This window comes from Triturus cristatus, chromosome 3_2, assembly GCF_964204655.1.
Source record: "Triturus cristatus chromosome 3_2, aTriCri1.1, whole genome shotgun sequence".
Classification (NCBI taxonomy): Eukaryota; Metazoa; Chordata; class Amphibia; order Caudata; family Salamandridae; genus Triturus; species Triturus cristatus.
Genome location: NC_140584.1, coordinates 1,062,181,490 through 1,062,205,421, shown reverse-complemented (window position 1 = coordinate 1,062,205,421; position 23,932 = coordinate 1,062,181,490). Strand labels below are relative to the sequence as shown.

Here is a 23,932-nt window from a genome sequence, read left to right as displayed (position 1 = left end):
ACTGTCGACGATGGAGCAGTCCTGAGGTCCTGAGCCTTCCGAAGGAGTGATAACCGTCTCTCCTCCGAAGGAGACACGCTTGCTGACCGCGTATCGATGGAGGCTCCCAGGTACTGTATGCACTGGACCGGAGTCTGGACCGATTTGGACATTTTGATGTGTAACCCCAGCTTGTGCAAGAGAGCGCACGTCCATCGGAAGTGATCTTGCGCTTCCGAGAAGGATGAAGCCTTGATCAGCCAATCGTCCAGATACAGGTAGACAAACACCTTGTTCCTTCGCAGATGTGCCGCCACCACCGCCATGCACTTCGAGAAGGTCCTGGGCGCAGACTTTAGCCCGAATGGCAGTACTGTGTATTGATAGTGATTGGCGCCGACCTGGAATCGCAGGAACTTCCTGTGCTTCCGTGCAATGGGCACATGGAAGTATGCATCCTGTAGATCTATGGCACAGAGCCAGTCTCCCCGTTGCAGCGGAGGGTAAATCTGGTGCAACGATAGCATGCGAAACTTCTCTCTGCGAATCCATTTGTTTGCCTGTCGCAAATCCAGAATGGGCCTGAACTCGTTCTTGTCCTTCTTGCGAACGAGGAAGAACCGAGAGTACAGACCTCTTCCCCTTTGAGACAGAGGTACCTCTTCTACCGCCTTTTTTCTCAACAAGATGTCTGCCTCCGCCTGGAGCTCTCTCAGCTGGAACCGAGAGCTGACCGGCGGAATCGCTGGAGGCGGGCTGATAAACCGAAGACTGTAGCCATTGCAAACAATATTCAGCACCCACTTGTCCTGAGTAATTTTTCTCCACTCTGCCGGAAAAAGTTGAATGCTTCCCCCCACTGGAGTGGGTAACGGTTGAGGGGGAAGTAGCCGCTCAGGGCAGAGACCCGGCCGGGCCCTTGGTAGTGGTAGTCGCCTGCTGGCCTCCTCTACCCCTCTGGCGCTTCTGGAAGGGCTTCCGGAACTGCTGCTGTTGGTGCTGCTGCTGTCCCGAACCCTGCCCACGCCCTCTGCCCGAAGACCCGAACCGCCTCTGGAACGGGCGCTTCTTCTTCTCGGCCTTCTCCAACCCGACGGCCGTCAGGGTTTCCGCCTCCGCCTTCATGCAGGCCATCTCATCATCCGCATGTTTCCCGAACAGGGTTTCCCCCGAGAAGGGCAGGTTGGCCACTCTGTGCTGCGCTTCTGGTTTGAGGGACGTCAGGCGCAGCCACGAATGCCGCCTCTGGTGGACGCCATGACAGTAGGCGTGGGCGGCCAACAAGGATACATCCGCCGCCGCGCCGATCACCTGATTAGAAACCAGCATGCCTTCGCGCACTGTTTCCAAGAAGTCCTCCTTCCTGTCCCGGGGCAGCAGGTCCGCATACTGCTGCAGGGACTCCCACAGGGCCCGGTCGTAACGGCCCAACAAAGCCCCTGCACTCGCCGCCTTCATGGTGGTGGCGGCGGTCCCACACACCTTCCTGCCCGCAGAATCCAGCCAGCGGCTCTCTTTGTCAGGCGGGACCGTCGATGAAGGGGCGGTCGCATGTTGTTTCCTCGCCGCCGTCATGATGACCGAATCCGGCTTCGGGTCCACCCTCAAAAAGGTAGGGTCCGACTCCGGGGCCCTATACTTTTTCATGAGCCTGGAGGGGGCGGCCTTCGTCACCGCGGGAGTGAGGAACAGCTCCAACGCGGGTTCCACCAATCCTGGTACAAGGGGCAGTAGAGGGGGAGACAGATGTTTCTTATGAAGTGTCTCGAATATCACGGACGTCGTGGGTGTTGGAACCGTCACAGTGATACCCAACTTTGCTGCCCCTCTCAACAGCACCTCTTGGAACGAGACCAAATCGTCCACCAGAGACACCCTAGTCCCCGGCGAGTCCGACAGCGTCGGGGAAAAATCTCTGGTCGAGGATCGCGTGTGCGACCTGGACCTGTGCCTCCTACGGTGTCGTCCTGAGTCCGACGATGACCGTCCATGGCTCCGTGATCTTCTCCTCCTGAGAGAGCGGGAGCGCGACCTCTTCAGCTTCGGTCTGCCCGCCGGTCTAGCCGGTCCCGGCGACCGCGGGCGTCGTGGCTTCGGAGTCCCCTGCGGCGGAGTCGGGTACCTCGGAAGGGAAACCGACCGCGGGGGGACCGCCGGCAGCCCCAATGGAGTGCGTGGTAACGACCGAGGTGGGGGCGGCGTAGGCAGTGGCCGCGGATGTGGTGGCGGCGGTGGTGGTGGTGGAGGTGGTGGCGGAGGCGGTGTTGGCGGTGGAGGTGGAGGAGGCGGTGACGTAGGCATCCGAGGAGGCGTATACACCACAGAGTACACCAATCCCGATGACTCTCTTCCTCGACGGCGACCTTCGCCTCGACGGCGATCTGCGCCTCGACGGCGATCTTCTTGACCTAGAGCGTCTCGACGTCGATCTTCTCTTCGACGGCGACGTCGACCGTCTCCTCTTCACCGACGGCGAACGGAGATCTCACCTCGACGGCGAGCGCCGACGCCGAGTCCGATCTCGACGCCGACTGCTGGAAGGTGCCGTAGACGGCGTCGTCGCCGAAGATGCCGATGTAGTAGACGGCGGCCTATTCAGGTCCCTCGACGTCGACAGCCGACGCCGCTTCTCCCCAGAGCCCTGGGGGGACGGCGAACAGATGGTAGTCATCCTCCTCGACGCCGCCGTTGACGCCCTCGACGTCGACGGGGAGTGGGAACGCTTACTGGTCTTCCTGCCCCTGGGGAGCCCCCCAGAGGCCTCAGTATGGGCCAAATCAGCCCCTCCAGACCCACCTGTTGCCTTCAGCCTTCTCTCCTCCAGGATTTGAAGCCTGATTTTCATTCTGTCCCTCAGGGTCCTGGCTGAGAACGAGTGGCAGATATCACAGTCTTCAGGCACGTGGGACTGGGGAAGGCAACCTATACACACCTCGTGTGGATCAGTTTTAGCCTTCTTTCTACCACATTCCGGGCACTTGTCGAACAGGCCAGGCATGTTGACAGTACCAGCCACTAAGCACTTGAAAAAGTGACAAAAATTGACAAAAAACTACAATAAACCCTTGAAAAGGGGAGAGCTCAATGCTCCAGGGTCCTGCTAGCAGGAGCCGGAAAAAAGAACTGAAAGTAAATGGGACCTGCTGGGCATTCTGGGATACTGGGGAAAGTTCTGGAAAACTGGAAAGTTTTCTTAAAGGCACAATATCCTGTTCTAAGCCACATATTGGCAGCCTATGGGGCTTGTCTGTCCACTCCTTCCTCTCTATCATTCCAGAGGCTTTTACTGGTAGAGGCAGGGTTTTTTCCTATGTGGAGAAAAGCTGGACAGGCAGTGCTGTTTGTGGATGTTGGTGGAATTCTAGTTGAAGTACTGGACAGTGTAGCCTGTGGGTATAGGCTGCATTATCTGTCTTTAAATTAAATTCTCTCTTAAAGGTGTATGCAGGTCTGCATGATTTGTCACCTTTAGAGATTATTTTTTATTGCTCCAGGGTCCACGCACATGGGCGGGACTATTCCCTAGATTATGACTAAACACAGAGATCCCCTACTACAGAACGTACGTTGATTAGTGCAGCCTTAACGGTTTGACAAGTTGGTTTAGTGGGACCGTTCTGGAGAGGAGTTAGCTTTCTAATTTGCGAAAATTCGAAGGGGAGTTGGCATCGTGGGCATTGCTTGGTTTCGCTCAATAGAATTAGTGTGCGACAACAGGGTTTAGGCCTGAGCGAGAGCAACTCCCGGCTTGTATAGCTTATGCTCTCGCGGCCTAACCTGGTTTGAGTATAGGGGGTGGCCCTGGGCCAGGTCGAGGCGCGGACGGGCGCAGACGGGCTTGCCTTTGGCGCGCCCGCTGCGCGTTCGAAAATTCATGTGGTTATATAGGTAATGGGGCGTTGAGCAACTAGACCGCTCAGCGCCGGAAATGCCCCCAGCCCGGAAGTGTGTCCGCTCTCGCCTACTCTGCACCCTCCGTTCAATCGGCACTTGCCGTGACGGACCGGGGTGCCTGGGGCTGAACTAACACCAGGGAAGGTGAGGCAGTGTGCAAATACGCAATGAGGTAAGAAAATGTTAAAAGTTTTAAAATAGTCTTTAAAACAATTTTTCTGTAACAGCGAGAAAATGCTGAATCCGTTACCTAGGAGCAGCAACAACAATTGTGGTATGGCCGAGCTGCGTAGTCATGTCAGCTGACTCGCGCTCGTTTGCACCAGAGCTTTAAGGTGAGGGGCGCTGAGCAACTAGACCGCTCAGCGCCGGAAATGCCCCCAGCCCGGAAGTGTGTCCGCTCTCGCCTCCTCTGCACCCTCCGTTCAATCGGCACTTGCCGTGACGGACCGGGGTGCCTGGGGCTGAACTAACACCAGGGAAGGTAAGGCAGTGTGCAAATACGCAATGAGGTAAGAAAATGTTAAAAGTTTTAAAATAGTCTTTAAAACAGTTGTCTTTCAGTATTCAATTTGAATAGGGACGTGTTCCATTTCATCTTTGGAAAGTCCATTACTTTGTACTGGTGACTCTTCAAATGTTACGAGTCTTTCTGTCTAAACATCCTGTATGGTAGCGAGAGGAGAGCGGCGGCTACCTAGGAACCCATGAGGCCTACTATTCAGTATCGGCCACAGAGTGTGGTTTGATCAGATCGATGGAGACAAATATCTTTTCTTTTTTGCCGAAAGAAGTACTGTTCTTGTTCCTTCTAAAGCCCAGACAGGCACAGGCTATCTGTATGATGGTCCAAATTCTTTTTTGTCCACAATCGTTTCTCTGACCAGACCTCTGACCTTTAGGATCCAGGCAGGTCTTGCCGTGACTGATTTGACTTTCCCAGTGGTGTGCGTTTTACTTGCACGTTGCTTTGTAGTGACCACAATTCATTGAGATCCTGTAAAACAGCCAATTATTTATTGATGTCGAAAGGTTTTTCATCCACCACTGTGCTTTCATAATCAAGATCAGGTACCTACATTCTCGTCACAAATAGGAGTTCGTAAGGAGTGACACCTCCTAGGGAAATTCTTGGCATTTTATGGAGTGCCCTCTGAACCCCAAATAAGTGATTGACCCAACTACCACACGAACCTAATACCCTTGCTGTTAAAGATTGCTTTAAGTGCTGGTTTCTCTTGGGATGGTACGGAGGGGAGTACCGCAGTGCAACACCCAAACTTCCCATGGCTTCCTTGTAAGTCCTAGAGCTAAACGTGGGGCCATGGTCAGAATGTAATGTGCCAACTGCGTATGTCCCTATGAAGACTCGCAAATCTTTTACAACAATTGAGCGCCAGCCGAGCTCTGGGGCAAAACCCACAGGAATCTACAGCATGAATCCAGTGCCACCAAGATATACTTGAAAGCCCTATCTGATTGTACGGCGCCGCAGTGGTCCAAATAGACACAAGCGAGTGGTCTGATATCCATTATGGAGTCTGTACTGGACATGCCACATGGAACTCTTAATCTGCTGACAGACGTCGCATATTAGGACAAAATTCTTTGTCTGCTTGGTTAATCCTAGAGTTGTTTCAGTAAAGAAACTGTTGCAGTAACTCCTGCGTGTGCAGAACCCAGACCCTCATGTGCAGCTAGTATTAAGCCTAATCTGCGATCCATGTTTGGTATTACTCTATCCCCCACTTCTGGAATTGGAGCATACGGAATGTTATTTGCATCTAACTTATAAGAGTACTTGAGTGGAAATTTCTTTGGTACAGCTGAGCTGTTTTGCGTGAAGCAATGACAGCTACCATTATGTCTCCGTCTATTCTCGTGCTAGAACAAGTGATAGTAGCTACAGCAGCAGTTCGTAATGCCCCTTTTGCGACTATACCAGCCAATGAATTCCCTTCAACGTGGACGCCATTACATTGATGACTCAGCATGTGTATCACGTGAGCTCTTGGTAGTTAGTTTTTCAACTCAGCTACCTGTTCCCAAACAAATTTATGCTTAATTGTGCAACCTTTCAAACCCATTCTGACCCCAGTAGTGAAGATATTCATTGTAACACTGGACACAGTAAAACGAATCGCACACGATCAGTGTGGGGAATTCTCGATCCGTATTTATTAGTGCCAGTAAAAGGGCTTTTAATTCTGCCAGCTGCGCTGTGCAGTCTCTTAGAGACTGTCTTTGTACTGCTAGGCTGGAACTTGCCTTCCGGCAAACGACCCCTCACAATCGCACATGCAGCGCTGTATTGTTGTTTACTTCTTATGGGCGGCTGAGCAGATCCGTCAGTGTAAATAATATACTCATGCTAATCTAGAGGCATTATTACATTTGGGAGAGGATATTCTTGTTCGTATTTAGGAATGCTTCCGTTTTTAGTGTAGAGTCAAATTTGTAATCTACATACGCTGCAGTGAGAGAATTAGCCCATTGTATCCACCTTGGATGTAAAGCTTTAGCATTGGAACACTTGCCTTTGTAACAGCCTCCAAGGCTGGTACTGGAGTTACGACAATTATTTCCCATGAGCCTGTGCGCTCTCTCTCACTATAGCAGTCTATACTGCTGTCAGAATTATTTCTGTTGAAGCAAAACGCATTTCTGAGTTTGTGTACAAGTGTGATTTATATGCTATAGGTACTGTTTCACCTTCATTGAAAGTTAGGTAAGTGTATCCTGATTGATCCGCTAAAACACAGATCACCAAATTTGTGGTGTTTACACGTGTGTGTAGGTGTTTGGAAGCTATCATGTCAGCTTTTAAGGAACAAAGGATTTCTGTGTGTTCCTCTGTCCAATGTCGAACTGAAAAGTCAGGTCTTATTAGGTCGTAGAAAGGTTCTACTTTTTCTGCGTAATCTAAAATGTAAGTTCTGCCACAATTTAGGAATCCCAATATGGATAGTAAATTTTTCAAAGATTTAGGAGGTTGGAGCAGCGCACACTTTTCTAAAAAGTTAGCTACCAGGCTTTCATCTTCACTTGAGAGCTCATATCCCAAAAAATGAGACATTGGGGTGGGCTATTTTTAATTATTTGAATTATTTTGAAGTAACTTGGTTACCCTGGCTGAGTACAACCTGGGGCTATTCTTATACCCTTGTGACAGTCTACAGAATTGACGCTGAGGACAGAGGGCTGAGAATGCTGTCAAACATCTAGTTTCAGGCGCAAAATTTTGGCAGAAAAATCCATTTGCGATATCTAATGTTTTAAATTTTTTCTGCACGTTATTCATTAATGCGGCAGTGTGTGCATTCTGTACTGCAAATGCTTTTGTGCATGTGTTCAGTTGCCTGTAGTCTAAAACTAGATGGTATGAATTATCAGGTTTCATTACAGGAAACAAAGGATTATTCATTGAAGAGGTGCAAGTTTCAATTACATCTGGTATTTAAGTTGATCTATGATCTCCCTGACTTGTTATTTTGCTTCTTGCTTTATTGGATACTGTCTTTGTGGAGTTGGAGTAGTTTTTACTGAGATAATATGGTGTGGTGACTCAACATCCCACACAACATGGTGGCAATCTAATGCTGAAGCAAGTGCCACTGCCCACTCCTGCGCATTTAAAGGTTTTAAGAATACTGGAACGAGGTCAGAAAAGGCCGGTAAAATTATCGTTTCTCCCTTTGGGCACTCCATAACAATCTCAGGCGGCCAATCTTTTTCAGTTAAAAGGATGTCATATCATAAGTCAGGTTCTTCCAAGAGAGACCTTCAATTTTTTCAGGGTTTTTCCCCTGCCATTTGGAGTGTTATTTCATGTAACCTATGTGGGTCGCTTACCCTCGTATCGGGTGTCTCCACCGTGATATGTTCATTCAACTCCACTGTCACCAGAGATTCCATCAGGTTCTGGCGAGCTACTGTTACTTCTGCTGCACTGTCTAACATCGTCAGAGCACATTGCCCGTTCAAAAGTTGAGTCCTCAGAATTCTGGGCATGTCTAACTTTGAGACATGCTACCACCTTCTTTTCAAATTGATGTTTTAATTTTGGTTTATCTTCTTTTTTGGAGGTATAGTCTGAAGTGTGTTGCGTGTCTCTTGACTGTGCGCTCTTCTTGTGAGTGTTCCGACCATCCTTCCCTCTCTGAGTTTTTTGATCAACCCTGGAAGGAACAAGCATCAGTATCCTGTTTCCGGTCAGGCTTTTTAATGTTATCTCTATTTCTAAGGTTATATCTCCTGTCGGAGTGCTCCTGTTGAGAAGACCCACTCCTTAATTGTTCTCTATTCTTTTGTGTTTTATTATTATTATCCCATTTCTTTTTTAAAGAATCAGGTGCTTGCTTAATGTTATCCTCTTCAGGACCACCCGTTAATTGTGTTTTTTTTGCTCTAACCCCCAAATTATCTCTACCTAATTCGGCATATGTGTCTTCAATAATTTTAGGTAATTCCTGCTTCTGCTGTGCAGGAGTGGAATCCATCAAACGTTGGCGTATAGCCACCACTGCTGCCTCCCCTTTTATGTTTGCTAAAATAATCGCAGATACCTGGGCAAAATGCCAAAAATGTAAGCCCCAAGTTCAGAGCAGGTTCTGCACCATACTCATTCTGTATTTGTTTTAATACATCTGGTATCACTGCTATTGAGGGAATACCATGTGTTCTGGTATATATTGCAAACACAAGGAGATGATGGCCGGAGTGCTGAAACTTTTCACACTCACCCCAAGTCACAGATCAGGGTTGAATATATCATCATTCTTTAGCTCACTTCGCCACCTCAGTTCAGACCCAGCTACATGCAAATCAGTCTTGATTGACCTTGTGCCTCATGGGAACAGTCCAAGCCCGAACTGCCAAGCCAGGTCTTTCCTGAACCGAAAACAAGCCTCCTGGGACCGGTTTCTGGGTAACACCCTTCATCAGCCAGGCTAGCTTGAATCCAGGGCAACGTGAGCAAGGGACCATCGTCTGGGCATACCCTGCCAACTTGGGGCGAACAAAGCAAACACAAGGAGGTGATGGACGGCGCGCTGAAACTTTTCAGACACTCACCCCCAGTCAGACATCTGGAATGGCATGGTGAGCAAAAAAACGATGGATTTAGGCCCAGATCCCTGTACTGGGGTGAATGTATGATATTGTTCTGCATTCTGTCCATCAATTGTTCCTTTTGCATTTGTCACCCCAAGTGGGACGGGTATGCCCAGACGTGGATCCCATGCTCTCCATGGCACTGGAGTCAAGCTATCCTGGCTGATGTGGGATGAAACCCCAAACCGATCCTAGGATGCTTGTTTCCAGATCAGGGAGGACCTGGCCTGGCAGTTCGGACTGGACTGTTCCCAATGGGAGCAGGGTCAAGACTGAATTGCAAATAGCTGGGTCCAAACTTGAATGGCATGGTAAGCAAAAACAATAGATTTAGGCCCAGATCTCTGTACTGGGGTGAATGTACGACATTGTTCTGCATTCTGTCCATCAATTGTTCTTTTTGCAACTGGTATACATTGCAGCAAAAACTGTACCCCATGTGGTACAGTCCTATCAGGGGAGCTATCCCCATTGACAAGCAAATTGTTAGCATACTGTGTTTATCTTGTGGGCCTGTGTGTGGAAACACTGCCTCTGTTTTTCGGAGCTATCCAGAATGGCATTTCTTCACGCTTAGTGGGCATTTTACTCATAACTGCGTTCCGTGTTTGTGGTGTTATTTTAATTATAGTCTCACTTTTTCTTTCGTGTGTGGGAGGGTGCCTTTAAACCAGTTTATGTGCCCCTGGTAGGTGAGCGGAACTTCGGTGTCCTCGTGTGGACAATATTCTTTTGGTAATTCATTTTCAGTGTAAGAATTAAACATATTTGTGTGTGCATCTGCTGGTGGGAAGTTGATCCATGAATAGAATACCTCTGTTCTGTATGACAATCACGAAAGTTACTGTCCCACCCCTAGCTGGGATTCCATATTCTGCTAGTTTTAAAGTAAGGGCAGTTCTGACATTTTCTAAAATGTTTATAGCACGTTCTTGCTCTTCATCCCTTGCTGCATTCGCACGTAATGCTGGTGCAGCGTCTTCTTCAGTCATTGTTGAAAAAGTTTCAAGGAAACTGATATAAGGTTTCATGCACAATAGGGAAATATTTATCCTTCAAGCTTGTTAAACCTACAGCCAATTAATAGGATATGCCTATTCAGCTGTGGCGGATTGTTCCCTTCCCACGCCAGACATCTCTGGATAAAATAGGAGTATGGGTCTCTGAGAACAGCACGTCTCAGATTTGACTGTTCAATAAGAACCAAACGAAGGTTGACGCCACCATGTATTGTAGTTCCTATAAATCTATATAAGATCTGCCATTTAGACAACGTAAACTATGGTATTTGTATCCAGACCGATTCCAGATACCCCCACAGAATAGGAGTGAATAGTCTCTGGCAACTATTGACCATGACAACCCTGATCCCTCAGAATCGTGGAAACAGTACAGTACTTTTCGCTCAGTCACTCGTGCTCACTAGGTCTCAGAAACAGTGGGGACATTTTCACTAAGCATTTATGGAACCAGCATCATGCTAGCGTAAAATAGGTGTGCTGAAACAATCATAAGCCAGAAATAGATAAAAATGATTATAAGCACCAATAGAGTAAAAGGATGGTAGATTCCTACCATAGTGCTAAAACAATGAATACTGACAGGTATTAAAATACATGACAATAATAAGGCGTACACCTACGATGCAACCCTATCGAGATGTACCTACGTGTACCTAGCATGTATGTAGGTGTAGAGCCAGGAATCCTCCTAGGATAAAACCAACCCCATTACCTGAAGTGAGTGACTGCGGGACCTCATCTAGGTCTTGAGATGGTCACCCTGCGAAGGATGTCAAACCACTGCGAGCTGGAGTGTCTGCATGCAGGAACCTCAGCATCTCAGTCAGTGTGTCAGCATGGAAGTCCTTTTTCACCACTCCCCGCTTCAGCTAAGATATGATGTTTATATACCCAAAGTGGTACCCTCAGGGGATCTACCTTGCTGTGTCATGTTGGACTAGGATGACGGAAGGAATTACCCTTATTGAATATGCTACTTACCAGTATGCATCTGTTCTTGGCATGTAGGGCTGCTGACATTCATATCTGTGCATAGATCGCCGCCTAGTGTTGGGTCCGGATGTTTGCACGTTGTTGTCCTGGAAGAGTCTTCGAAGTATCCTTGGATAGGTGACTCCTCCCCTGGACTACAGTGCGCATGGGCATCCTCTCCATCCTCAGATTGTTTTTCGCCATTGTGGCAGTGATGGAGTAGATACAGAAAGTGATGACCATGCTTGCAGTAATTCTGAGAGCTGCAGCTGCGACAGGCGCCGGGGAGGAGGGAGGGCGATATGAATGTCAGCAGCCCTACATGCCAAGAACAGATGCATACTGGTAAGTAGCATATTCAGTTCGAGGCATGTGGGCTGCTGAATTCATATCTGTGCATAGAATACATAGCAGTGCCCTCTATTAGCGGCGGCTACCCGTGCCAGCTGCAGCGGTCTGAAAAAGCGTCTTGAGAACAGCCTGTCCTACAGCTGCCTGCTGTTTTGACTGCACATCTACACAATAGTGTTTTGTAAATGTGTGTGTAGTGGACCATGTGGCTGCTCTGCATATATCATGCAGGGGAATATTTCCTAGGAAGGCCATGGAAGCCCCCAACTTACGTGTTGAGTGGGCTCGTGGTGGAACAGTTAATGTGCGTTTTGCCTTTTGATAACAGATTTGAATACACTTAACTATCCATCTGGCTATCCCTGCTTTGGAGATGGCGTTACCTTTGTGGTGTGGGGCAAAGGCAACGAACAGTTGTTTTGTCTTCCTGAATGGTTTAGTCCTGTCGATGTAGTACATGAGGGCCCTCCGTACATCTAGTGTATGTAGTGCCCTTTCTGCAACAGTTTGTGGGTTTTGGAAGAAAACGGGCAGTTCAATAGTCTGATTCATGTGGAACTGCGATATTACCTTGGGCATGAATTTGGGGTTGGTACGTAGTACGACCCTGTTGGCGTGAACCTGAATAAATGGCTCTTGAACGGTTAGTGCCTGGAGTTCACTAACTCTTCGTAGGGAAGTGATCGCTACTAGGAAGGCCACTTTCCAGGTAAGGAATTGAATCTCGCAGGAGTGTAGAGGTTCAAAGGGTGGACCCATCAGGCGTGTGAGGACCAAGTTGAGGTTCCACATTGGAGCCGGTGGGTGACTAGGTGGAATGACTCGTTTGAGCCCTTCCAAGAATGCTTTGATGGCAGGCACTCTGAATAGAGAGAGGTGCTGCCTGGTTTGCAGATAGGCTGATATTGCGGTCAAATGGACACGTATAGAGGTGTACGCCAGATTGCATCGGTATAGGTGTAAGAGGTAACAGATGATGTTGTGGATGGATGCGTCCAGCGGGTTGATGTCATTATTACCGCAATAAATGACGAACCTTTTCCATTTGGCTGCATAGCAAGCCCTGGTAGTGGGTCTCCTGGCCTCCTTGATGATGTCCATACAGTCAGGTGGCAGGTTGAGATAGCCAAACTCTAGGACTTCAGGAGCCAGATCGCCAGGTTCAGCTGTTGCGGATCTGGGTGCTGAACCTCTCCATGGTTCTGCGTCAAATGCGCGGGTTTGATCCGCAGCCTTTGATGCGGCACCACGGAAAGTTCGAGGAAGGTGGTGTACCACGGCTGGCGTGCCCACGTGGGAGCAACCAGGACGAGTGTCAGGGAGTGTTGTCGTAGTTTGCGAGCCACCAGCGGTATCAGCGGCGCTGGGGGAAAAGCGTACGCAAATCTGCCGGACCAGTTCATCCATATCGCATTGCCCTGCGACTGCGGATGTGGGAATCTGGCGGCGAAGCTTTGGCATTTTGCGTTTTCGCTTGTCGCGAATAGGTCTATTTCTGGATGACCCCACTGCTGGAAGTACGGTTGGAGTACTGATGGGTGTAACTCCCACTCGTGCATCTGGTGGCTGTGTCTGCTGAGCAGATCCGCCATCTGGTTGTCCTTGCCAGGGAGGTGTTCCGCCATGAGGAACATGTTCCTCTGAATGGCCCACTTCCACATGCTCTGAGCCAGATGAGACAACTGTGGAGAGTGTGTCCCTCCCTGCTTCTGTATGTAGTACATGGCAGTCATGTTGTCCGTCCGGATCAACACGACTTTGTTGCACAGATGTACTTTGAATGCCTTCATGGCCAGTAAGATTGCCATCAGTTCCAGAAGGTTGATGTGCATCTTCTTCTGTTGTGTCGTCCATAGTCCCTGCACTGTGTAGTGGAGTACATGAGCTCCCCATCCCTGGAGAGACGCGTCCGCTGTCAGTACTATTTGCGGAACAGGCTCTTGGAACGGTCGGCCCTTGCAAAGGTTTTGTGGATTCCACCAATGCAGAGAGTTGTATGCCCGACCGCTCACCAACACTAGGTCTTTCAACTGTCCTTGAGCCTGATTCCACTGACGTGCTAGGCACTCCTGAAGTGGGCGCATATGTAACCTCGCGTGCGGGACTATGAAGATGCAGGAGGCCATCATGCCTATCAACTGCATAAACACTCGCGCTGGAAGCGAGTGATTGGGTTTGAACTTGGAGATCAGCAGTTGTATGCTGTTGATCCTCACTAAATTTGGCTGAGCTGTGGCCGCCAGAGTGTCTATAGTCGCACCTAGGTACTGTTGTACGTGTGCGGGCTGGAGATGGGACTTTGGGTAATTTAGTGAGAATCCCAGACTGTGAAGAAGGTGAATGGTGCGGGACATGTGGCTTGCACATTGCTGGGCTGACTTCGCTTGAACGAGCCAGTCGTCTAGGTAGGGGTAGACGTGTATATGCTGCCTCCGTAGATGTGCTGCCACCGTAGCTAGGCACTTCGTGAAAACCCTGGGCGCTGTTGTCACGCCGAAGGGAAGGACTTTGAACTGATAGTGCTGCCCCTGAACAGTGAACCTGAGGTATTTTTTGTGTGAGGGGTGGATGGGTATGTGAAAGTACGCATCCTTGAGGTCCAGTGAGGCTAGGAAGTCTCCCTGCTTGAGAAGCGGAAGGACTTGCTGTAGGGTGAGCATGTGAAAGTGCTCTGAAAGAATGTACTGGTTCAGGGGTCTCAGGTCTAATATAGGCCTGAGCGACCCGTCCTTCTTTGGAATTAAAAAGTAGAGGGAGTAAACCCCCGTACCCTGCTCGTGGATGGGGACGACCTCTATAGCGCCTTTTAGAAGCATACTTTGCACCTCTTGCTGTAAGAGCGTTAAGTGCTCTGAGGACATAGGACGGTTTCTTGGTGGTATTGTGGGTGGAGTGGAGGTTAACTCCAGACAGTAACCGTATTTTACAATATCTTTGACCCACCTGTCCGTGGTGATGGAGTTCCACGTGGACAGGAACCTTTGTAGTCTTCCCCCGACAGGTGTTATGTGGTCGGGAGGAAGGGAGAGGGCGTCACTGCTTGTTCTTGGGGGAGGACCTGGTGTTGCCGTAGCCACGTCCTCTGCCCTTTGTACTGGAGCCACGATATCCACCTCGGGTGTTTTTATCGTAGGTGGTCTGTGTATTGCCTTTGTTATACGTTTGTTGTGACCCCTGTCCTCTACCTGCCCCCTTGTTTCCGGGGCGACGAAAGGAGCCGCTCCGAAAGGACTGAGTTTGGAGGGCGCCCATGGACTTTGCAGTGTCCGTGTCCTTTTTTATCTTTTCGAGGGTGGTGTCAACCTCTGGGCCGAATAAATAGTCGGGGTTGACGGGCTGGTTCAGTATGTTGTTTTGTACCTCAGGCTTGAATCCTGAGATTCGTAGCCAGGCATGTCGTCGCAGCATGACGCTTGTGTTTATGGCCCTGGCAGCCGTGTCTGCAGCATCTAGTGCACATTTGATGGAAGCATTTGTGAGTAGCTGTCCCTCTCTGATAAGAATTTCTGCACCTTCTTTGAACTGGTCAGGGAGATGTTGGAGTAGTTGCTCCAATGTGTCATAGTGCGCTCTATCGTAGCGAGCGAGGAGCGCTTGAGTGTTGGCTATGCGCCATATGTTGGCAGCCTGGGCGGCAACTCGCTTGCCGGAGGTCTCTAGCACCTTGGACTCTTTGTCCGGGGGAGGAGCGTCACCTGTCGTTTGCGAGTGTGCCCTCTTGCGAGCATTCGCTACGACGATGGAGTCGAGTGGTAATTGTCCTTTGATGTAAGTAGGATCCCCAGGTGCTGATCTGTATTTTTTATCAATCCTGGGGTTTATCACTCGTGCCCTGGTGGGTTCCTTGAAAATGTCCTTAGCTGGTTTGAGGACCCCCTTTAGCATTGGCAGAGTTTTTACATGTCTTTCTGAGGATGCAAAAGTGTCCATTAGAAAGTCATCCTCGATGGTATCTGAGTGAAGCTGTACCCCATGGTTATTTGCAGCACGTTCAATAAGAGCGTTGAACGCCGCAGTATCCTCCGTGGGAGATGTTTTTGCCCCATAGAGTTGTGGGTCCTGTGTATCGAGAGGTGCACTGGGGTCTGCAGGGTCGCCCCAAGTTTGATCAGGGTCCTGCTGGTCATCAGGGTCTGTGTCCACATGGTGGGGTGCTTGGTCATCCATGTAGTCCTCCAATGCATCCGTGTCGGAGCGTGTGGGGGAGAACCGGTGTGGATCCTGGTAGGAGGAATGGAACGGTTCAGAAAGGAGAGGTTCTGATTCCACAGGCAGCTTCCTTTTTAGTGGGATCCTGAAAGGGTCCAATGGCGGTTCCGAAGTTATCCTTCGGTCGTGGAGAATCAGCCTGCCAGTGTCGGCGTCGATGACACGTGACGGAGACGTCTCGTCCGGTGGAACCGGAGGCTGGGTAACCCGTGTCCTGAGTTGGAACATCTTCGGGATTGTTGACGGAGGCAAGCCGAAGGTAATGTTGGCTGGCCCCGTAGAGGTTGCTGGAGCTCCGATCGGGCCGGAACCCGACGGGTCTTTGAGGGCCGCCGTGGTTTTGTTGCTTTGCGTCGCAGCAGGCCGCACTTGGGGCGTCTTTGAGGCTTTGGCACCGGGCAGGTTCGTAGAGCCGGGCGTGGATTTTTTCGGTGCCGGCGGGTCCTCGAGTCGAGGTGTGGAGATCACCGTCGACGTCCTCGATACGTGAGGCATCGGCGGCGTCGAGGGAGCGACGCGAGGCGAAGCAGGCGGTATTGCCCTCGGTGTCGTTGGCGTCGGCAGCCGAGTAGGTTTCTCGGTGCCGATGGCCTTTTTCCGTTTGTCGACTCCGATGTCGCCCGATTCCAGTTCGGCACCGAAGTCCCTCTTGGCGCGGTCGGTGCCGACGCGTTGCGCTGACGTCGAAGGCGTGGAAGGCCTCGATCCGACCAGCGCCACTTTCAGTTTCGGTTTCGTATTAACCGGAGCAGCTTTCGGTTTCGGTTTTGTGGTAGGGAAACCAGCTGGCTTATGCAGCAATGGCTGCCGCTGAACGTCCGAGGCCGGGCCCGAGGGCGGGGCCGAAGAACTACGGGATGGGTCTTGGGTAAGGCCCGAAGGCGATCCCTCGACCGGAGCCAAAGGCTGTGGCGCTGGTGGTTCTTCGGTTTGAACAGGTAGGCCTTGTTCATCATTGGAGCTACTCTCTTCGGCCCCTAAGGCCTCCTCGTCATCTCCTACCTCGGTGTCGTCTTCACCTCTGTGGAAGAGTGACTCGTCGCCCTCGTCCGATCCGGGGTCGTGTTCGGAAACGGGACTGGAGGGTATGACTTCTAATTCTTCGACGTCGGCCTCGTCGAAGATGTCTGTTGGGGCCGGTGCCGCGTGCCGCGCCTCGAGTCTCGCCGCTCTTCGGTTCCTTAGAGTCTTCTTGGAACGGAACCGGGCACAGGCCATGCATGTCGATTCGTCGTGGTCCGGCGAAAGGCATTTGTTGCACACCGGATGGACGTCGATGTGTGGGTACTTCGCATTGCATACCGGGCACCTTTTGAATGGCGTCCTGGATTCCATCGTCGAAGTAGTCGATGGACAGGTAAATGCGAAAGAAGTCGGTGCTGAAAGTTAGTAAACTAACAAAATGCTATCGAAACCCGATCGATAAACAGTACCGACGCGAACTAAAGGCCTTTTGGCCTCGACCAAATATTTTCCTAACTTGAGCTAAGATAGCACATCCGAACCCAATGGCGGAAAAAAACAATCTGAGGATGGAGAGGATGCCCATGCGCACTGTAGTCCAGGGGAGGAGTCACCTATCCAAGGATACTTCGAAGACTCTTCCAGGACAACAACGTGCAAACATTCGGACCCAACACTAGACGGCGATCTATGCACAGATATGAATTCAGCAGCCCACATGCCTCGAACACATAGTTATTATACAGGAGATGGTAGTCCTGCTGTCATTCCAAGAATCCTCAGGCATAATGAATGAGGCTAGTTTTCTGTGAAAACCCCACATCATTTAAGCAGTACCATAACTAGGTAAAAGGTCAATACCAAGAACAGTTATGTAGTGTAATGGCAGGGGAAATGTAGGTGTAAGGTTTAGTTACTACCTGCGCCTATATCAGGGTACATGTATGAAAAATAACACCATGGACAGTAGTCCGTGTCAGGAAGCAGGCCCCTAGGTGGATGCTCCAATTTGGTACCTGGAGTAGGCCTTACTTCCAGTCGTTGAGCTAGCTAGGAGTCATCCACTTACCCAGGAGGTCCTATTGGCATCTTGACAAAGAGTGGTGGGCTACAACCCCAGGTTTCAGACACTTTGCTACAATTCTCACTTCAGGTACTGCACGGTCTGTAAACGGAGATTGAGCATGTGCCTGGGTGTAGGGTGATTGGGGGTGGGGCAGTTGGGGCACGGTCCCCCTCGAGGGTAAAACACTGTCTTGTAGGAGTCTGTCTGGCCCACATTCCATATTTTATGTCACAGTGACTTCAGGCTAGAAGAGACCACACCAGTTTAAGACTCAGAGTCATCACCGGTCAGAGAAGGTAACCCCTAGCCCTCTGGTCTCCCTACTATGAATGGCATCCACCTCATAACCCTTACTCATCTCCAGGGCCTCTCTATCCTCTATTTAGAGACAGTCCCACTAAAAAGCTGTGTTTTTAGGGTGCCCTTTGCTGCCTACCCTCCCAGAGCTTATCTGGGCATGTGGGAACTAACAATTACCTTCCCATTCTAAGGGCATCATGGCCACAACACGGACTGATGTCTCACCACCCCTCCCATCAACCCTCCCACCCCCAAAAACACATTAAATTGACTTTAATGATCCAGTAAACCTGCCCTGGACTGGTCTGGAGAAAGTGTCCCTTCCACCACCATAGTGTGGCTAACAGGTTAAAAAAAAAAAACATAAATAAAACATTTAGCAAAATGTACAGAATACCAAGAGCATAATTAAGTGGCTTCACTATAGACCAGTGGGTTTAACCTTTTGACTACTGTAGATCCCCACTTATTCATTTCTGGTATCTGGGGACCCCATTCGAATCATTATTGGAATTTTTACTGTCCCCTCACTAAGACGTTACTAGATGACGGGAACGCAGAATTAATCAATTTCAATAACCGGCACTTCAAAACAATAAACAAAAACACAGAATTGAGCATCCAAACAAATACACAAATGTTGAAATATTGCAATTAATCCTCAAACCAATATAAAATAAAATAAATCTCATTTTATTGAAAAGATTGGGGCTTTTCTAAATTCAACTAAAGCCGCCCATCATCCATACTATAGTCGGTTTGATGCATATGCACTGTTCCTACGAATCATTCTAAGGACACCAACTTAAATTTTATTATCCATTTTCAAATTCCTATACATTTATAGAAAGCTTTAAAATATTCAGCTTGTCATTTTGCTTAATTTATATAGATTTTAATCTGTTCATCTTATTCAATTTTTTTAAGCAGTCGAGAACCCCCTAGTAGGCATTGCGTGCCCCCAAGATACCCCAGTCCACAGGTTAAGAACCGCTCCTCTAGACAAACACTGACACTCCAATCAAACAAACAATAAATAACGTTTTACAGACATTAGCTAACCTTTTAATTATGAAGGATATGTGTGCTTTGTTTTCCAAAATTCTTCTCAGCGTGGGTGCGTCATAATTTGTTGGATCTTTAAAGCCAACTGCCTCTGGAAGACCCAGCACAACAGCAGCAGACGGGTCTTTGAAAATCTTGTCATATGGTACAGGTACAGGTGTAGACTTTCCCAACGCTTTACCTGAAATTTAATTGTGAAGTTAAAATCATGATTAAGCCCAAAACCTGCATAAGAATTTTTTTATTTCACAGCTGCCCTGTTTCAAGTCATCGTACTAAAATATTGTATGCTTCGAATATGAAGAAGCCAATTAGGTTTCCTCTTTCACAAAGTACCACATAAATATGACTTAAATCAATTGTATCTTTTTAGGATACTGCGCCCTCATACAAAACACATTGCCCGTAGGTTTCCAGACAGTGAGAAAGTCGGAGGTAAATGCACAATCTCATGCTGGACCCTTAACATAACCCATTAGCAAGCACTAAGTCAAACCTAGATGCATCTACTCTTCTAATTACTTCCTGCAGGGCTATTTGAGATCCAGCCTGTTTAGCTGCCAAGAGATATTTGCACTGATAATTTGAATCTTGGGGGGAAACAAATACAGATCCATACCCAGTGGAGTTTCACTGCTTTAGCCCCTAGGGTGCTATGGGTGTGCTAGACACGTCCGTAGCATCATTTCTCAGGTGATTTCACCAGCACATGCATTCACCAGGGATGGCACCAGAAGCCACTAGACCCCAGAGAAGGTTTTTTGTTTTTAATGTAGGCGAGTGGCACCTTGGGCAGTGTTCCCCCTCTCAATTGCCGCCATATGTTTTCCTAGTTTTTCACTTTCCCTTCCCACCCATGGTAGACTGGCCATTTTGTTAGGCACTAAACACCAGAGAATTCGTTTCTGTATGGTGGGGGGAGCTACCCGTGGAGAAAGGGTTGCTTCCCTCTGATGGTGCCATTTTTATGCCTTTGCTTTATGCCCACCTGGAGGGGTAGGTTAGCCTTTTTGATTCCCATCTGTTACCCCTAAGCAGACTTAAGAGTTTTGCAATGTTGACTTTATCTTTTGTGTGCTTATCTGACCTTAATTTTGTTTTCCTTTTTATTGTAATGCAAAGCTTTTGATTTTCTTGGTGGGGAATCCTGTTTGCGCTTTTAGCACACATACATCTCCAGTCTGTTTTGTTGCAGGTCTTTGGTAAGGAAACTGTTTTGTAATGTTTAATTCAAATCAGTATCGCTGCCCTCAGGGGCTTTGCTTCGTCTGTGATATTTGGAGGGTGGTTGATGCGAATCTGAAATTTCTCAACTGAAATAAAGTATGCCACAGAGTGAAGGGATGAGTTGACTAAGGTATAGAATGGACTGTTCCAAGGAGGAAAACAGTCAATACTGATTTGCATTAAGTGGGCCTCAGTCTAAGATCCTGCAAAAAAAAAATGAACAAGTTAAAACCTTGGAGTTCAAGAAAGACGATGAGCAAAACCAACAATGACATAGGTGATCCGACTCAGGGCCCCAGACAAACTCTCAAACCAAGAATGGATTTACTTGGGAGGTGTCACACCCCAAACACCCCATTAAAGCCACGCCCCTGACTGCAACTTCTTTAAAGATTTTTTTTGTGTACTGTTGTAATAAATTTAGCATATTTAGCTTATGGTTTGTCTTTCAAGTTCACATTTAGATTTGTGCAACATCTTTAATGTAGTGCCTTTTGTGCAACTTTTATTTTGTTTTTCCTTTCTAGTGGGATATTTTTTATACTTGCTCTGTGTGCGCGCAGAGTAGGTGCAGCTGATCCTCAGTTTAGCCGACCTTGGCAAAAAGGAGGAATCTAGGTATATTTTTGTAGCAGGATGTTCATTGTGTAGTTTGTATTGATAGTCTTTCCAGATCGCTATATTTCAATAGTTATATTTACAGTTTGATACAGCCATTTTGTTGACAGGGTTTATAGTAGCCCCTTTTAGTGCTAGTGACCGCATCACCACACTAACATGGTAAGGTTGCTCATTAGTCGGTCGCTCGCAACAAACCAAAATCAACTCTTGCCTGTCTAAACCCACTCGGATCAGGGCTCAATTCTATCCCCTTCCCTTTTCAATCTCTTTATAGAACCTTTAACAATCATCTTGAAACAGACAGAGATCAAATACCACCTATATGCTGATGACACGAACGACACACTGAACAAGTTACAATCCTGGTTTTACGCAGATCACAAAGCTAAACCCCATCAAGACAGAAGTTATTCTTTTCTCTCCTAAAAGTAACCACCTTCCAATACACGAATGGCTCATCGACCTAAATACTTTAAAGTGCTCTCTTACTTTATCAAACCCTGCCAAATCCCTTTGCTTCGTCCTAGACAGCAACATGTCAATGAAAGAGCTCATCAAGAATACAGTAAAAGGAGCACTGTACACACTCAAAAAAAAAAATCAATAAACTTAAGCCATGTATTTGCGCTGATGATTTCAAGAATGTGGTACAATCTTTCATCCTCTCTAAACTATGGTAATGCCACTCTCACTGGGACGCCTAAAACTCACCTCGCCTCCCTGAGATCAGTTCTTAACATGGCAGCCTGGCTCGTCTCAGACTTTAAACAGTTTGAACATATCACTCCTGCACTCAAGAGCCTAAACTGGCTTCCTATTGAAGGCAGCTATATCTACAAGACTGCATGTATCATCCACAAAGCCCTTCACTCTCATACACCCAACTACTTCGAAAACAAGCTGACGAAAGCAGGAACCACTAGATCATTGAGACGCTCCAATTCTCTCCTGCTCCTACCTCCCATTCTAAGAAAGACAGTTACTAAGTCGCGCTCTTTTTCTGGAAATGCTCCAAGCATATGGAACTCCCTACCATGTGACCTTTGATGCATCCTTTCCTTCCCTTGCTTCAAGAGAAACCTGAAACTCCTACTCCTCAACAAATACTTTAACTCCTAGTTTATGGATCTTAGTAAAGTATCCCTTTATCAAACCTAGACCGTCTATTAGCTAAATCTAGTTCTGAACGTTGCTGTTATTTCATACCAAGATGAACCCGTTTACATATCCAGACTTCGGATGGGAAGGTTTTTCAGTGTTCACATTAATTTTATTTAATACCAATGGAAATAAATGTTTACTCTTGCTTCCAAGCTGTAAGGCACACGCATGCAGCGTGGAAAGGTGTAAATTATGTTCACGCCAAATTCTTGTTCAAGAGGGGTGGTCATCCATGGGTTAAGGTTCCTCCCAACGAACAAGAGAAATCATGTGAAATTAAACACTCTGTAGATGAAGACATTGTTCCTCTTTCAGTTGCATTTGCACACATTTAACGTGACGTAAAGAAACCCGTAATGGGAGCCTGAAAAAGTTCAAATGAGCATGAACCATATCAGTGATACATGGCTCGAGTATGGAAGAGGGAAAGGGAAAAGCGGATGAAAGATCGAAAAAAAGGGGCAGACATGACGGTTGGGAATCAAGATTAAGGAAGGGTGCAGTCAGTGATGACGCACTTTAGACTGTGCAGAGGTTGTTCTATTTCTTCTGCAAAAAGAAATATTGATGGACGGAATGCAAAACAAATCAAAACATTCACCCCCAGTCAAGAGATCTGGGTTAAATCCATCATTCTTTTGCACACCATGCCACCCCAGTTTAGACCTGGCCATATGCAAATCAGTCTTGACCCTGTGCCTCATGGGAACAGTTCAGCCCGAACTGCCAAGCCAGGTCCTCCCTTGACCGGAAACAAGCATCCAAGGACCGGTTTCGGGGTTTCACCCCTCTTCAGCCAGGATAGCTTGATTCCAGTGGCATGGAGAGCACGGGACTCACGTCTGAGCATACCCGTCCCACTCGGGGTGACAAATGCAAAAAGAAATATTGGACGGAATGCAGAAGACAGGAGTGGGTTCCGTGCTCACTACGCCACTGGAGTCAAGCTATCCTGGCTGAAGAGGGGTGAAACCCTGAAACCGGTCCTAGGATGCTTGATTCCGGTCCAGGGAAGACATGGCTTGGCAGTTCGGGCTGGACTGTTCCCATGAGGCACAGGGTCAAGACTGATTTGCATATGGCCATGTCTGAACTGGGGTGGCGCGGTGAGCAAAATAACGGTGGATTAAACCCAGATTTGTGACTGGGGGTGAATGTTTTGTCAATGTGCAACATTCCGTCCATCATCTTGTGTGTTTTGCTGTTCTATTTCTTTACCTTCAGTTTACAGAGAGCTAGAGCAGTATCAAGGCGGACTCCCAACAGCCACCGATGAGCTAGCTCACCGGTCTCTCTCCTCAAATAAACAGGGCACCCAGGCTCCAGGGCATTTTACAGGATGGAGTTATGCAGTGACCACACAGCATACGAAATCTGCACAATCTGCGACAGTCCCGGGTAGGCTTCCAGATGCACTGAAGAGAAGCAAGTTTGGCTCAGGACGAACACATTTGGCACAATGAACTGTAAAGGGTCAGTCCAACACTGGGAAAGATTTATTTTGCACACCCCCATCCGAGGATTTTTCCTAGAACATCGCTAACTGCGGCATTTAAGGCATAATATGAGCATTATATTTAAGGAAGTATTAAAGTTTGAGTGAGGATTTTTGTAAAATGTAGGAGCAGGCCCGGTTGTAGCAGGGGGCCGCATGGGCCAGGCCCATCCAAACATGACCTTTGCCCACCCAGTCGCGGAAGAAGAGGCCATGGAAAAGGCACCTATTAAGTGCTGCCTGCATCATAACCTCGGAAAGTTGTAATGGTTTTTCACAGTCTTTAACACTGAAATTGGGCGGTGTGCTTTGGAGGTAGAGGTAAGTGAGCTTACAAATTAACAGGGAGAGCCCTGGAGCTGGGTTAAGGCTCTGGCTTGGCTCTTAAAGCCCATGCAAGAGTCGGGCCCTGAAAATGTTTGCTATGTAAAACATGCAGCAAACATCACGTGAAATATGATATAGGCTCTTCAAAATTAAAAATAATGTATTTCT

The 23,932-nt window shown here is 48.2% G+C and overlaps 1 protein-coding gene across 7 annotated transcripts in view; it reads right to left on the bottom strand.

The window, feature by feature from the left end:
* GTF2I (general transcription factor IIi) overlaps nucleotides 1-23,932 on the bottom strand; it is a 1,662,009-nt gene that overhangs the window by 1,457,624 nt on the left and 180,453 nt on the right. For all 7 annotated transcript variants that reach the window (XM_085649796.1, XM_085649797.1, XM_085649793.1 and 4 more), the window contains exon 5: nucleotides 18,931-19,114. In XM_085649796.1, coding sequence (XP_085505922.1) covers nucleotides 18,931-19,114 — 184 coding nt within the window. The remainder of the gene's footprint in view (nucleotides 1-18,930; nucleotides 19,115-23,932) is intronic.